We start from the raw sequence: 13,705 nt of genomic DNA on the forward strand, positions 1-13,705 counted from the left end.
TTCATTTGCTCAGGAAGATGGGCAGGTCTCTTGGGAAAGGTGCTCAAAAATTCAAAGGAATGAGACCCAAAGCACCTCTGGGTGGGAGACTTTCGTGAAAAGAAGCAGGATTGAGGGCCTGGCTGAGACCATGGTGCATACCTATAATCCCAGCTACTAAAAAGGCTGAAGCAGGAAAATGGCAAGTTGGAGTCCCCCCTGGGTAAGTTAGCCTGCCTCAAAATAAAAATAAAAAAGGGCTGGGGATGGAGCTGAATGCTTCATGAATTTAGTCCCTGGTAGTGCCAAAAGAAAGAAAAACAGGGCTGGGGATTTAGCTCAGCAGCGTAAGAACCTGCCTTGCAAGCAGGCAGTCATGAGTTCGATTCCCGGTACCGATAACAACAAAAAAAAAAAATGAAAAGAAAGAAAAACAAAAGTTTGAGTCTTCTGGTTTCTCCATGCTCAAGGAGGACAAGTCAGCCACCTACACGTAGAGGAAGTTAGTGGAGGGAGGAGTGATAAAGTTTGGCAAAGCTGTTGTGAGGAATGGGAAAGGGTGCTTTGCAGGCCTGCTCTGTAGTCCAAGGGGCAGCCAAGATCAGAGGCTCTGAAGCTTCCAATGTCCCCATCTTCCTCTGTGTATTCAGCAGCAGCAGTGTGGAGCACAGAAGGAGTTTCGATGGGTGGGGATCAGCCGAAGGACAAGCTCCACTCCTGAAAGCTATCTATCTGCAAGGGGATAGAGAACAAATAATGTCAATTTTATAGAGAGATGATATGTTGATTTTTTAGCATTTTGAGAGTAGGTGCCAAAGAAAAGCTACACAAATAAAAAAGGAACATAAGACCAATGGAGCTCTCACAGCCTAGAGATAAAGGAGTAGGCAAGTGACCAGAGGGGTTAATTTTCTCCAAAATATGTGACAAGTACAAATTCAGAGTGAAATAGCTGGGTAGATGAGAACCCTGATTAGAAGAGTCTGCTGTGTAAGATTGCCGAAGTGGGCATGAGGGGAACTAGTGAGTACAGAGAGGAAGTCAAATGACAGTGTACTCTCAACTTGTTACAGATTTTCTCCCTCAGGGCTCTTGTCCTGAAGATGACAAAGAATGAAGTCAGCAGTCACAGCACTGGGGAACCAGCCAAGTGTAGTTTATTAGGAAGAACAAAGAAAAGCTGACAAAGAGGGGCTCTAAGGAAGGGTACCGCCGAGACACTTAAGTTTGGGGCTTACATACATGCACACTTCAACAGGCACTGTTGGTGGGCCGCAAAAATGAAACTGTGGTTACCGCTTTTGCTAGACCTCTGACGTCAGAAGGCAGACTTTCCTTGCGCTCTAACTTCTGGGAGTTTGTCTCAGGTTACTCAGTCTCTTGTCTTTAATTGACTACTGTCCCTCTGTCTCCTAGTCTCAGACATACTAGTAATTAATAGCAATCGTAGCTCTTAGGTATTGATCCTACTGCATGGCTGACATGCCGAATGCTTCACATTGAATTTTCATAGAAGCCCCATGAAGTAGGTGTTGTTTCCATTTTCTTACTAGGGAAATTGAGGCTCGAGAAGATTACATAAGTTGCCTGGGAACACATAGCCAGTAAGCAAGGAAGCCGCGGGCTAGAACTTGACCTGTCCAACCGTAAAGTTATGCTCTTATTGTTATTCAATGTCTCTCCTACAGGGCAGATCCTTGTTCCACTGCCATAGAACACTATAGATGTTTCACAATCAGCCAAACTACTGTATGCGCACAGCCTATTGTAAACCAAACGCCACTCCTGAAAGCCAGCTGTAAAGGGATGTCCCCCACAGGGTGGACAAATAGTGCTGATTTTACAGATAGTGTAGTGAAAAGTCAGTTTGTCTGATGATAGAATTCCTTTTCTAATGGAAAAAAACCAGTTACCTTCAGAGATAGAGCCTTCTGACAATAACGAGATTCAGTCAGGATAGTTTTGGGGTTGGAGTGAGGTTTGTGAACTGGCTGAAAGAGGGGGCGGACAAAGTGACTTAATGGTGAGGATCACTGAATTTGAAGACCAACTGCCGGGATAGTATGGGGTGTCTTAAATGTTCCCTGACAGGATAATGAGGCTGGGCAAGAGTGAGCCAGCAGGTGTCACAGCCTTCAGTCAAGGTGGAAGAGTGGCCAGGAGGTCAGTAGATGTAGCAGGACAAAGTGTGAGTGACAGGAGCCCCCAGTTGAGGGCTAATTGTCATGAGAGTGAAGGAGTAGGGGTCTGGGAAGAGCAATGGGGAGCTAGAAGAGTGCCATGATTGCTCTGCTTCCCACCAGTGACATCTGTCATGTGGGAATAAGCGGGCGCCATCTGCTGTAGTAACTTCCCAGTGGAGGGAGCAGTTAAGACAGAGACAGGAGGGCACTGAAGTTGATTAAGGGCATAGGAGTATTACCATGCATGGAAGGTGTAGGCTGGAATGGAGTGGAAGTACAGAATCAAGCCTTCTGAATTCTTGCTTCCTTCTTGGCAAAATAAACCACACATAAATGAACAAGGCACCATGGTTTTATTGATACTCATTCTAAACCCATGGGCCAGGAAGAACACTATGGCAGCCATTCTTTGCCATTTTAACTCAGCCGGGAACATAACATCCTGAGTGCCGACTTGAGATTCTGGGTACTAGGACACTTATTTCTCAGGATTTCAATCATCCAACCCACCTTCTATTTCCTGCCAGGCTCAGAGCCCCTATCTTCCCCACTGTGGAGGTGTAGATGTTCATTTCTCAGGAGCAGTGGACTGTTTCCGACAGATTGTGAAGGCCCAGGGAGTCCTGGGGCTCTGGAGTGGATTGACAGCCAACTTATTAAAGGTGAGAAGGGCAGTCAATTTATTGTTTCTCTGTGTCTCCCAGTTCTACCTTTTCCTTTGTCCCTGCCCCCATAGAAACACCCATTAACACTGAGGATCGCACAGGACCCATAGATGCAGACTGGCTGTTAGCCCCCAAAGAGTGGGGGGACCCTGTGTAGTCATGGAACTTCTTATACCCCATCCTACAGGAGCTAAGCATTTAACTTAGAGGTTCTTAACATGAGATTCCTTGACCCCTAAGGAGCTATGACCCCATCAAAAGCTGTCTGCAAATGTGTGTGTATCCTATTCCCAATAAATTCCATGATCAAAGGGCAAAAGTGAAGAACTCTGAGTGAACCTTACACTAGCTGCCATGTAAACGATACCAGTCAAGGCCAACATATACTGACAGGCAGTGTCAGATCGCCCATGGGCCCATCAGCTCAGGCCTGCTGCCTCCCCAGCCTATGCCCTTTAGTCACTCTGCCTACACTGTACCAGTGTTCCTCTGCCCACTTCCTTGATTCCAAAGAGAAATGCCACGTCGTGATGCCCACAACTGTTATCTCAGTTCATTCTGATCCACCTTAATTGTTGACATGTTGACATTTTCCTAATGAGAGTTGAAAATAATCACATTTATTTTCTGTTTAACAGATAGTTCCATATTTTGGAGTAATGTTCAGCACCTTTGAGTTCTGCAAGAGAATATGTCTTTACCAAAATGGTTACATCGTGTCTCCCCTGAACTACAAGTTGACTCCAGGGGTGGACCAGAGCTTGAAGCCCCAGGAATTAAGGGAATTAAAGAAATTCTTGAGAACTGAAAAACTGAAGTCTAAAAAACCAACTTTGTAAGACCGAACAGAACTAGAAGTATACTGGCTGAAGGCATGCTGCGGTCAAAGATGATGTAACCTCACAGTTGTGCACGGAGGAGTAGTGAGAGGGTGTTCCCATCTACCATTCTTGGAAATGAGATCCTTTGGCCATAAACCACCTTGGAGCCACCACAGTGATATCTCCACGAACACCTGGACCGTGAGAGGATTTCCCAGCACTATTGCATCACTATGGCAATCCCACCAGATTTGTGTGTGTCTGATACTGCAGATGAAGCCCCAGGCCTTCGCACTGAGCTACAGCCCCAGCCCTTTATGGTTTTTATTTTGAGAAAGGATTTCACTAAGTCACTAAGTTATCCATGCTGGACTTGAACCTATGGTCTTCCTGCTGCAGCCTCCCAGAGTGCTGGGATTATGGGCATGCCCCACCACACCCAGCTCCCTCCAGATTTTATAAGTGAAGCCTAGCAATAAAAAGATGTGCACTGTACACTCAGAAGAGCAACACAACACTGAAGCAGTGACATTCCCATGACATCACAAAGCAACATGTATTGAAGTGGCAAATCAGAGATTGCTCAGCTCAGCCACAAGTACAGGGTCACTCACAGTCAGAGCAGGCTTGCACAGACTAGTTTCACTTGGTTTGATCTGTGGCCTCCCCTATGGCATTCTTGCACTCATAACCTCTCCTCACTTCTGAGGGCACATGCCACAGTGTAGATTAGGCCTTATCAGAAACCAGATCAAAATGGTAGCTTTAAAAGTAGATCACTTCTTTTAGTAGAGTCAGCCTTCTTATTGAAATATGAAGCATCCCAGGCTTAGATGCTTGTTTCAGGAAGGCAGTTTTTACTATGCTGGCTTAACTCTTCCGCTTTATAGACCATCTTCTAGTTGAAGTCATGTACAGTTCAAGTGGCCTAAATTCTCGGTCTTTTTAACTCGCTTTGCAAGACCGCCATGAAGATAAATTATTTAGTCATCTTGAGTTTTTCTCAGAAGATGTCCCAGTTGCCTAGAAAGGATCAAATGAAATGTTTGACACACATATCCCCCCAAAATGTAAAGAATGAAAATATTTTAATCTAATCACCTATAGTAGATTTTCTAAAAATCAAATTTCAAGATTGTTCCACCTTAGAGGCTCATAACTGTGCATTTTAAATAACATCTATATACTTACAATGCATTAATGTCTAACATTAAGTTGTTAATGCATATATATATATATATATATATATATATATATATATATATCTCCTCTCCCTCTCCCACACTCATAAATATACACTCAGGTTTTCAGTATGTTGAAAGCATTTTTCTTATTAAATTTATTGTGCTGGTGACTTATTACTAATCACAATTATAAAATTATGGTTAAATACCAAGCTACCAAAATCTTTAAACTTCCAGAATCTTGCCTCATTTAAATGCACCAGAATAACTCATTTTTCAGTTTGTGTGGCAAACTGAGTTTTACTAGGAGTGGCATTTAACACATACACATGAAAACCTCATCTATTGGGGCTGGGGATTTAGCTCAGCGGCATAAGCGCCTGCTTTGCAAACTCATGGTCGTGAGTTCAATCCCCAGTACTGATAAAAATAAAAATAAAGAAAACCTCATCTATAGCCCAGTATGAGTTTGGAGGGTGATGAATTGTTAACCCCGAGGGAATGAACAGTTCACATTTGTTACTTTTTTAAATTTCCCTTGAAAGGAACAACCTTGCCAAAGTTTCTGAAAGCTGCAAAAATGTGAAAGCTGGGGGCTGGGGATTTAGCTCAGCGGCATAAGTGCTTGCCTTGCAAGCAGGCAGTCATGAGTTCGATCCCCGGTACCGATAAAAAGGAAAAAGCCAAAAAAAAAAAAATGTGAAAACTGTCCTGGGTCACACTTATCAAAAGAAGTCATCACCTATTTCTAAAATGTGACAAGCAAGGTCCCAACTCCCATTCTCATTGGCTGTCACCAAGAGTGCAGGGCGGGTTCCAGAGAACAAGAGTGTAACATTTCTGCCTTGGGCTGTCTTGCTCAAGGAATGTGAGAACTGTTATCTTTGTCCAGGGACAGCAATGGATTATCTGACATGGGCCGACAGATTAAACCGAAAACCCCTGAATGATGGAAGTTGCCTCACTTGTGACAAATGAGGTGGGTCAGTGTTGGATGCAGTCTAGCGACAGCAAATAAGCAGGTCCTGAAGGAAGGAAAAGCAGTTCGTAGGCAGGGGAACGCATACTGGGAGTTACTCCCAGGAGCCAACACACTCTGCCAATGCAAGTCGCAAGGCACTAAAATGTTAGAGTTTTCTGGTGCAATATAGAAGGAGAATATAAAAAAAAGTGAAAGTGGTCCTTTTATTCAAAGGACATGGAGAGGCGCCCACAACCTGCAATGATTTGGCTTTCTCCTCTGACCGGTATGGGTTGGGGGCATATGTGACCTTTGACTAGATGTGGTGCTTGGGTAGGCCTTTATGACACACAGGAGCTGATTGGAATTTTCTTCATGCACACAGGGACAGGAAGGAGGGAGTTGTAATTGGGGAAGAAGAAGGAAGTTGCTGTCAGTGTAAGCATTCTCGATTTGGCCTTCCAACATGTTGGACAACGGCCTTAATGTCCTGTAATTTATTCTAGGGCAAAATGCTTTCATTGAGGAGATGGCAGCTGAAGAAAGGCCTCCAGAACTGGAGCAAATGAAATGCTCATCCACTGCTGTTGGGAATGTAAAATGGATCAGGAAAAATCTTTGGCAGTTCTTCAAGTAGTCCAACATATACAGTAGTTACCCTATGACCTAGCAATTCCACTCCTGGATATACACCCAAGAAATGAAAACCTACCTCCATGCAAGATGTTTTATAGAAATGTTTACAGCAGCATCACTCATAATAGGCAAAAATCCCAAATATCCAAGTGATGGATAAATAAAGTGTGACATATCTATATAATGGAATACTACTTAGAAACAGGCAGAATTAACTACTGATACATACAGTAACATGCATGAATCTGAACAAATAATATGCTGAGAAGTGAGACCCCCCCTCCCAAAAAGAGATTATATTGTATTATTCCATTTACTTGAAATTCTAGGAAATGCAAACTAACCTTTAGTGGCAGAAAGCTTCAGTGGTTGTCTGGGATGGAGGCATTACCTAGAGGCATGTGAAATTTTTGGATAGGTGGTGGTTCACTATGTTAATTACCATGATGGTTTCACATTTGTACCCATATGTAAAAACCTCACCAAAGTATACTCTTCAAATATATACAGTAACCATAGAAAGGTTATACCTTGCTAAGACTTGTTTCATTTTAAGAAGTTTGCTGAAGATTGAAATCTGTTACATACTAAGCCTTCCAAAAATCAAATCCTTCCAAGAACTCAGGGGAAGAGAAAGTTCAAATGCCATTTTGAGGAGGTTAGATTTGATTCAGTAAGCAAAGGGGAGATATGAACGAAGGTCTTGGGAAACGTAGGCGATGTGGTAAAGCTGGATATGAATAAGAATGTTCCAGAAGCTGATACAGTAAAAGACTAGCCACAAGAAGACAGGCCCAGAATGTAATCAGTATGTGCTAATAAAAGTGTAAAAATAAATTTTAAAAAAAGAAGGCAGGTTCACAAATGCTGCGCATTGATTTCACTATAAACACAACAATGACTCACTGGAAATATGAGCTGGCTCTGAATACTGAATGTGCTTTTCCCAGGTACCTCTTAGGAATTCAAATCCTGCTCATGTGGTCTCTGATATGGTTACCAAATTATAGGTGGGACCTAGGACAAAGCACTGACTTACACCCCACTGAAGCAGACTTGGAGTGAACTGTTCATGAAAATTCAAAGTCACTCAACTAAGAATTTTTCTTAATAGTAATAAAACCAAACACGCAATACATGCTTATTGTGTACTGTACTCTGATTTATACACACATTATGGCAGTTATTTGTCCCTATAGTCTTTGGAGATATACATACTGTCATCCCCATTTTATATCTGAAGAAAAAGAAAAATAGGTTTGGAGAGTTTAGCAGCTTATGCCCAGGGTTACAGCTAGCAAGTGGCAGAGTTAGTATTTGAATTCAAGCAATCTGGTTCCACAGTGCATCCTCGTAACCATTGGGCTAAATTACCTTTCTCTTCCTATTTTGCCCTAGATTTCCAAACCTAGATCCTAAAATCCATTGAAACTTACAGATACAAAAAAAGAGATAGAAACATATAATCCCTGGAGAATTCTCTCCTCAACCAGAAAAACACTGTCCTCTACAGGGCGCCTACTAAGAGCCTATTCTGCCTCAACTTTTAGCATTTCCAGTAACAAGAAATTCATCAGGTTGTACAGTAACCCATTTCACCTTTAAATAACTCACATTTGAGAAGATAATTTCTCAGTGAGTTGAAAAGTCTACCTTTATGAAGGTAGACTTTCTACAGCTAGTGCTAATTCCACATAGAATATCCACTAGTATATGCTTCTACCCAGCAGTCCTTTAATTATAAAGCCAGTTGTATGTTATTCCTCCTTCATCCAAGCTCTTTCCCAATTCAGTGTCTCTCATTCATTCCACCATTTCTTCTATAACATGATCCACAGACATTTCAGTTTCCTGATAGCTTCTCTGAATATGTTCCAGTCTTTTAAATGCCTTCTTTGGTTTGTTTGTTTGTTTTTGAGTTATAGTCTTGCTATATAGTCCAGGTCAGCCTTGAACTTGTGGTGATCCTCTTGCCTCAGCCTCCCAGGGAACTGGGAATAGAGGCCTGTGTCACCACAGCTGGCTTAAACGTATTTTTTAATCTGAACTAATTAGAGAATAATCTATATGAACACTGTAGTTTATTATATATTTTTTTTCTTTTTGGATATCTCCCTCTTCACCCCTCTTTCTCTTTTGGTGTGTAACGAGGATATATTTAGCCTCACTGATCCATTTGATATCTACTTTGTGTACACACACACACACACACACACACACACACACACGCACATTAGTTAACCTATAACCATGGCCAGCATTCTTTTTCTTAACAACCCAGATGGTACAGTCATTGGTCCCAAGATATCACTTTCAGTTTGCTGACCAGATCTTCCTTATTGAGTGTCAGTATCAAGTCCAGCTTAGATATATAGCCCATTGCTTCTCAATGGTTATGAGACTGTAACTGTCATAAAGAGTCAAGAACTTATCATATGTGTTGCTGTTAGCATAATGAAGCTTCTAGGGGACATTTGGATGGTCTATGTTCCTTGTCATCATTTCTTGCCTCTGCCATAGTTTTGTGGAGTACTAGCCATATTATTTACCTGAGTGCTGGCTCATATATTTCCACAACTCTGAGCACTTCCATTTTCCCTTTCATCCCTAGTGAATGCTTTTCACATGATATATTGTTGTTCTCTTTTCTTGCTGCGTGCTATCTCTCAGAACCAGACTTACTCTTCCTTTTCGTGATGAGAGCCAGAAGTCCTCGTTTCCACAGTACATAAAATATCCATGGGCATTTTACACCATACCCATAAAACTGTGTTCTCCCGCCTGAATTAAATTTTTACATTCAGTTTACTACCCATATTCTGGGTGTTGGCACATAATATCTGAGGCCCTAAGTTTTGCTGTTTATTCTTCCTGGTTTTTTCTTCAGAGTTAATAGGCACTGCCTTAGTTTTAGTTCTCCTTTCTCTGTTGTGTACTGCATTCTACATAGTTCCTAGAAACTCAGCAGTTACTACTGACAGAGTCCCGACTATGTCCCACTGGAGGAAATCAGTTTTTAATGAAGTGATATCCGTGTCATTGTCAATATCATTATTGTTATATGAATATTATTCTCTATTCTCCTGGGCTCTTGCTCTTGGTTTCTTTTCCTTTTGCTTTTTTTTTAAGTTCACACTTATGAAAAATGTTGCAAAAATTAGTACAGATACATCTCGCAAGAGGCTGATATCCAGAATACACAAAGAACTCTAAAAACTCAATATCACAAGGTATGGTGGTACATGCCAGTAATCCCAGTTACTTGGGAGGCTAAAACAGGAGGGTCAGAAGTTTGAGGTCAGCCTAAGAAACGTCAGCAAGACCATCTCATAATAAAACTAAAAAAGAAGGGCTGGGGATTTAGCTCAGCGGCATAAGTGCCTGCTTTGCAAGCGCGTGGTCGTGAGTTCGATCCCTGGTACTGATAAAATAAATAAATAAAATAAAACTAAAAAAGGCTGGGATGTAGCTTAGTTTAGTGCTCTGTGGGTTCAATCCCCAGTACCACAAAAAAGTTAATAGGTAATAGATCAAAGTAAATACTTCTCTAAAGAAGATATACAAATGGCCAACAGGTACATGAAGACTCAACCTTGCTAATCATCAAGGAAATGCAAATCAAAACCATTGTGAATTGTCATTTCACCCCATTAAAAACAGCTATTATCAAAAAGACAGTCCAGACATGGTAGCTCATAGCTGTAATCCCAGATGCCTTGGAGGCTGAGGCAGGAGACCCACAAGTTCAAAGCCAGCCTTAACAAGACCTGTCTCAAAATAAAATATAAAAAAGAACAAGGCATGGAGGTCAGCATTTCTTGGGCTCAATCCCAAGTACTTCAAACAACAACTAATATCTAATTCTGGATACTCTCTGGCAGCTAAGTACAAGGCCAGTCTGAGCAGCTTAATGAGATCTTGTCTCAAACTTTTAAAAGAGCTGGGGATATAACTCAGTGGGAGATTGCTTCCCTAGCATGCATGAGTCCCTGGGTTCAGTCCCAGGACCACACACACACACACACACGAATAAAAAATAACAAGTGGGCTACCTGTGCATCACTAATGCCCCTTAGGCACCACCTCAAACCTAAGCTACATGTATGCCCCCACACCACATGTCTGGTGGAGAGAATGCCAGCTCCTGGAGACAATGCCAGACCCCAGAGGGTCAGGTGGTCTGTCCACACATTCTTAAAATAAAGGTCATTTATATTTCATACTTCCTATCTTTTCAGCCACACCAAGATTCTATCACATGTGGCTCAACTGATGAAGGGATACAGAAAATCTGGTGCATATGTGTCATGGAATATTACTCAGTCATAAAATGGATGAAATCCTATCATTTGCCACAACACAGACCAACTGGAGATCATTTTAAGTGAAAGAAATAAGCCAACCTACTATATGTCTGGTACAAGTTTGTGCTCTCTAAAATAGAAGAATGTATTTTAGGAACAACAGAGGTTAAGAGTAGGAATATTTATTGAGAGAAAGAAAGCTTCTGTCTGAGAGGGAGACAGAAAGGGTCCCCAGTGGGTTGCCAGGGACTCTGGTTTTTGTAGGAATTTTCATAGAGTAAAACCATAAGGTGAAGCCAGGCGTGGTGGCTCACGCCTGTAATCCCAGCACTCAGGAGGCTGAGGCAGGAGGATCTTTGCAAGTTTGAGACCAGCCTGGGCTACAAAGTGAGCTCAAGGGCAGCCTAAAATGCACAGTGAGACCCTGTCTCAAAAAAAAAAAAAAAAAAAACAAACCTTGAGGTGATGCAGGTCTAAAATTGGGGGAAAATAGGAACTCACAAGGTACATGGGAATGAAGTGGGACAGAGCTATGTTTAGCCAATAAGATTAATAGTTCAGATAAAATTGATTACATTGGGGATAAATGGGGCAGTGAGTCACATAGAAAGCGGACATTCTTAGCAGTGACTCTTCCCTAGGGATTGGAATGGTGAGTCCTGACTTCTCAAAGTGATCCAGAGTTAATCCCTAAGGATTATACTTAAGGGTGTGGTTGCATTTGTTTTGCCTTTTGTCCTAAGATCTGGCCCACAGCAAGAGGTGTGTGTCTCCTCCAGGGCCATCAGACCTCTGGTCCTCTGTGCCAGGTTCTTTGAGGGCCTAGCCCTGACTCCCTGCCTATATAATATTTCTAACTAGCTCAGCTGCCTGTAACACTAGGAGCAAGAAATTTAGTGTGTTATTGTACAGTAGGATGACTACAGATAACGACATACAGTCGGTGGTACCTTAGTTTATGAACTTTAATTTGTTTCACGCTTTGGGGAAATGGACTTATTTGTGCTTATGTGGGGAAGATGGCTGTAGTTGTTTTTGCCACCCAAAGTGGAGTTTGTGAACAGAAGCAAAATTTTATTTGAGCACCAAATTGTTTACAAACAGAAGTGTTCATGAACTGAGGTATTAATGTACTATATGTTTTCATAAAGCTAGAATAGAGGAGTTTGAAAGTTTTCTCTATCAAGAAATGATAAATGGTTGAGGACATGAATATGCTTAACCCAGTTTACAAGTTACACAATGTACACATGTATAGAAACATTACACGGCACTCCATAAACATGTACAATTTTGCTTTTATGAATCCATTGAAGATAAATTTTTAAAATTGTACAAAGAATTCCCACATATCCTTTACCCAACACCTCCAAAAGTTAATATTTTACATAACAACAGTAAGACTAGTATTGGTACTACCATTAACTTATGTAAAGATACTCAACTATTATCATCAAAACTGTTTTCTGGTCCAAAATCACACAGTGCAGTAAATTCCTCTCTCTCTCTCTATCTCGTTCTCTCTCTCTCTCTCTCTCTCTCTCTCTGTATCTCTGTCTCTCTCTGTCTCTCTCTATCTCTTTCTATCTCTCTATCTCTTTCTCTCTCTCTCTCTCTCTCTCTCTCTCTCTCTCGATCTCTCTATCTCTCTCTCCCTGATACTGGGGACTGAACTCAGGGCCTTTGTGTTGAGCTACATCTCCAACCTTTTTTTTTTAATTTTGAGACAAGTTCTTACAAGTCACTACACTGTCTGAGCTGAGCTCAAATTTTGGCACCTCCTGCCTCAGCCTCCCAGAATGCTGAAATTACATTCCTGTGCCACCACTACCAGCAAATAGTCTTCTTTATTTCCTAACTGTCCTTCAGTCTTTGTTTTTATGACCTTGACACTTTTAAGAATGTCTGACTCTGAAGTATGTATGGTAATAGGCAACTAGAAGAGTTCTAGAATATGGTGGAGTTAGCAAAATGCCAAATTCTGTCATGAAGTTCTTTTAAATGATCCATCTTGTATTTTGCCTCCAATAAAACTACATTTAGTCATCCAGACTGTGCTAAAGGACAACTTCTATGTAATTATTTCATCTTTTTTAGTTGTTGTTGCACAAAAGAAATCTGACCAAACAGTACATGTGGAAGTACTTGAAATGGGAAGAGTTCTGCAATGAAAAAGAGCATCATGCTCAAAGGCAGTAGTACATGTGGCCCGTGAAAGGCCATTGCAGAACAGAGGTGTGAAACTGATGCGCGGTCGATCAAGGAGTAATTAACATTTGAATAAAAATGCATTCACCATTCACCAGAATGTGGAGAGTTCGAACTAGAAAGGTTTTTAATTGTATTTTGAAGTGCATTATAAAAATCACTTCCTTCCAAATAAAACCCTCTATGGGATTTTGCTTTAGCTTTTATTTCTCTCACCAGAAGAAAAGTAACTGTGGCTTTGAAAATGGGTTTCACTCAACATCAACAAATCTGGATTCAAACTTGCTCCTTTAGACATCTGCTATTTGTGTCCATTGCTTTGGGCTGCTGAGGTTCTTTGGAAAACTGAAAAATTGCAAAATGTACTTATAGAATTGCCTAACAATCTAAGAAAAACCCTAGAATCCAATCAACTGGCAGGCAGAGCAGGAGAGGGCAGGGGAGGGAGGGACAGGAAAATGAGGGATATGCCCACTGCACCTTTCTTGTGGCATTTTTGCCCTTGGGGATACAGTTTGGCTGCAGTTAGTTTTCAACAGCTACTTTTTATAGTGAGCCTTTTCCTGGACCTTCTTGTGGTCCGGGAAGTATATATTTGTAATTCCATGGGAATGTTATTGGAATTCCAATAGATTGATTCCAATCTACCACTTGCAGTGCAATCCATGGCGACAATAAAGACACTAAGGCATATCTATTATTTTGGGGAGCCAAAGGAGTCCCAAGTCAAGCCTAGATACTGATTCATCAGGACAAAGATGTCG

The 13,705-nt window shown here is 41.5% G+C and overlaps 1 protein-coding gene across 2 annotated transcripts in view; it reads left to right on the top strand.

The window, feature by feature from the left end:
* Positions 1–7,585, top strand: part of Slc25a43 (solute carrier family 25 member 43) — a 39,062-nt gene extending 31,477 nt beyond the window's left edge. Inside the window, exons 4-6 of one of the 2 annotated variants that reach the window (XR_010046636.1) lie at positions 2,690–2,824; positions 3,466–5,811; positions 6,300–7,585. Coding sequence is in view for 1 of the 2 variants with exons in the window: in XM_003467569.5 (XP_003467617.1) it covers positions 2,690–2,824; positions 3,466–3,666 (336 nt within the window). In the remaining variant the exon portion in view is untranslated. Of the gene's footprint in view, positions 1–2,689; positions 2,825–3,465 lie in introns of both variants that reach the window. The other variant, XM_003467569.5, reaches the window with a different exon arrangement.
* The last annotated feature ends 6,120 nt before the right edge of the window (positions 7,586–13,705 follow it).

This window comes from Cavia porcellus, unplaced genomic scaffold (genome assembly GCF_034190915.1).
Source record: "Cavia porcellus strain 051 isolate PalLab524CR breed Dunkin Hartley unplaced genomic scaffold, mCavPor4.1 scaffold_3, whole genome shotgun sequence".
In the NCBI taxonomy this organism is placed as follows: domain Eukaryota; kingdom Metazoa; phylum Chordata; class Mammalia; order Rodentia; family Caviidae; genus Cavia; species Cavia porcellus.